Consider the following 1,077-nt stretch of genomic DNA (forward strand, 5'->3'; position numbering starts at 1 on the left):
CGTGTAGACAGGAGTGGTCATGTTCTTATAGATCAGAGACGTATATAATCCGGATATGGAGTATGAAGGTAGTGAAACAGCATCTAAAAAAGCAACATATTTTATACATGACCTTCTAAATTTACCCCTCAATTAATCAAATTCAAATGTAATTTTTTTGGCATTGCGTAACTGCTATATAAAGCAAACTAACTCCTGAACTGTTTTGGATGTGAGATTTACAGCTTTCTGAAATGGTTTTAAGGAGTATAAATAGTAGTCATGTAGTCATGACCACTAACCCTTTTAAAATTGCAAGTATAACTTTTACCTTGGTACCTGGCACAGAATCTTCAAAATGAAAATGAATTGCAAAGAAAATTGGAGTGAACAAAGGACCAATTCAGCACAAAGTGAAGAGGCAAAGTAACAGAAGACAATGCAAAGATAACCAATGATCTTCTAGGTTTTGGATAGCAAATAACTGAATCCTCATAAAAATACCTCAGAGGAACATGGGACATTTGATCCTTGCTTCAACATCCCCGTAAGAAGATCATTTTTGTTGATGAGACAACGAACAGCTAAACCACTTACTTTTGTTAAGAGATTCCATGGTGAAAGCTTCAGACATCCTTAAACCAGATTTGGCTACAGCATAAATTCTGCTTTCCTAAACAAGCAGAATGAGTTTGATAGTAAATAATTAAAACACAATTACTCTTCTGTTGAGCCTCCCCACAGCCTTCTCGTCCGCGTGTTAGTGCAGCAATGTGATAAAAGGGTTGATAAAATGGTCTCATCAGTAGCAGCTGAAAAACACATCCCTGTTTTACATGCCATACCTGTCATACCCATAGTCAGTTCAAGCTTTTTTCACACAATGTTTGCCCCGTAGGTAACTTATTTTTAAAAATGCTATTATCAGGGGCCAAAGAAGCTATAGAGAGAATAGTTTTTAATGGAAGATTGTATGTTAAGAACAGAGAAATGCCATTAGGAGGGAACTTCTTCAACCACTGTGTGTTAAAAGGCCATGAAATGAAAAGCTATAATGAAAAATTATGCACTAAAATATATACATTATTATATATACTA

At 35.3% G+C, this 1,077-nt stretch overlaps 1 protein-coding gene across 1 annotated transcript in view; it reads right to left on the reverse strand.

Annotated features, from left to right (window-relative positions):
- Nucleotides 1–652, reverse strand: part of PLEKHH2 (pleckstrin homology domain containing, family H (with MyTH4 domain) member 2) — a gene marked incomplete at its 5' end in the record, with an annotated part of 21,209 nt that extends 20,557 nt beyond the window's left edge. The window contains 2 exons of the mRNA XM_010145038.1: nucleotides 2–83; nucleotides 577–652. Coding sequence (XP_010143340.1) covers nucleotides 2–83; nucleotides 577–652 — 158 coding nt within the window. The remainder of the gene's footprint in view (nucleotide 1; nucleotides 84–576) is intronic.
- Between the last annotated feature and the right edge of the window lie 425 nt (nucleotides 653–1,077).

Source organism: Buceros rhinoceros, unplaced genomic scaffold (assembly GCF_000710305.1).
Source record: "Buceros rhinoceros silvestris isolate BGI_N320 unplaced genomic scaffold, ASM71030v1 scaffold18341, whole genome shotgun sequence".
Classification (NCBI taxonomy): Eukaryota; Metazoa; Chordata; class Aves; order Bucerotiformes; family Bucerotidae; genus Buceros; species Buceros rhinoceros.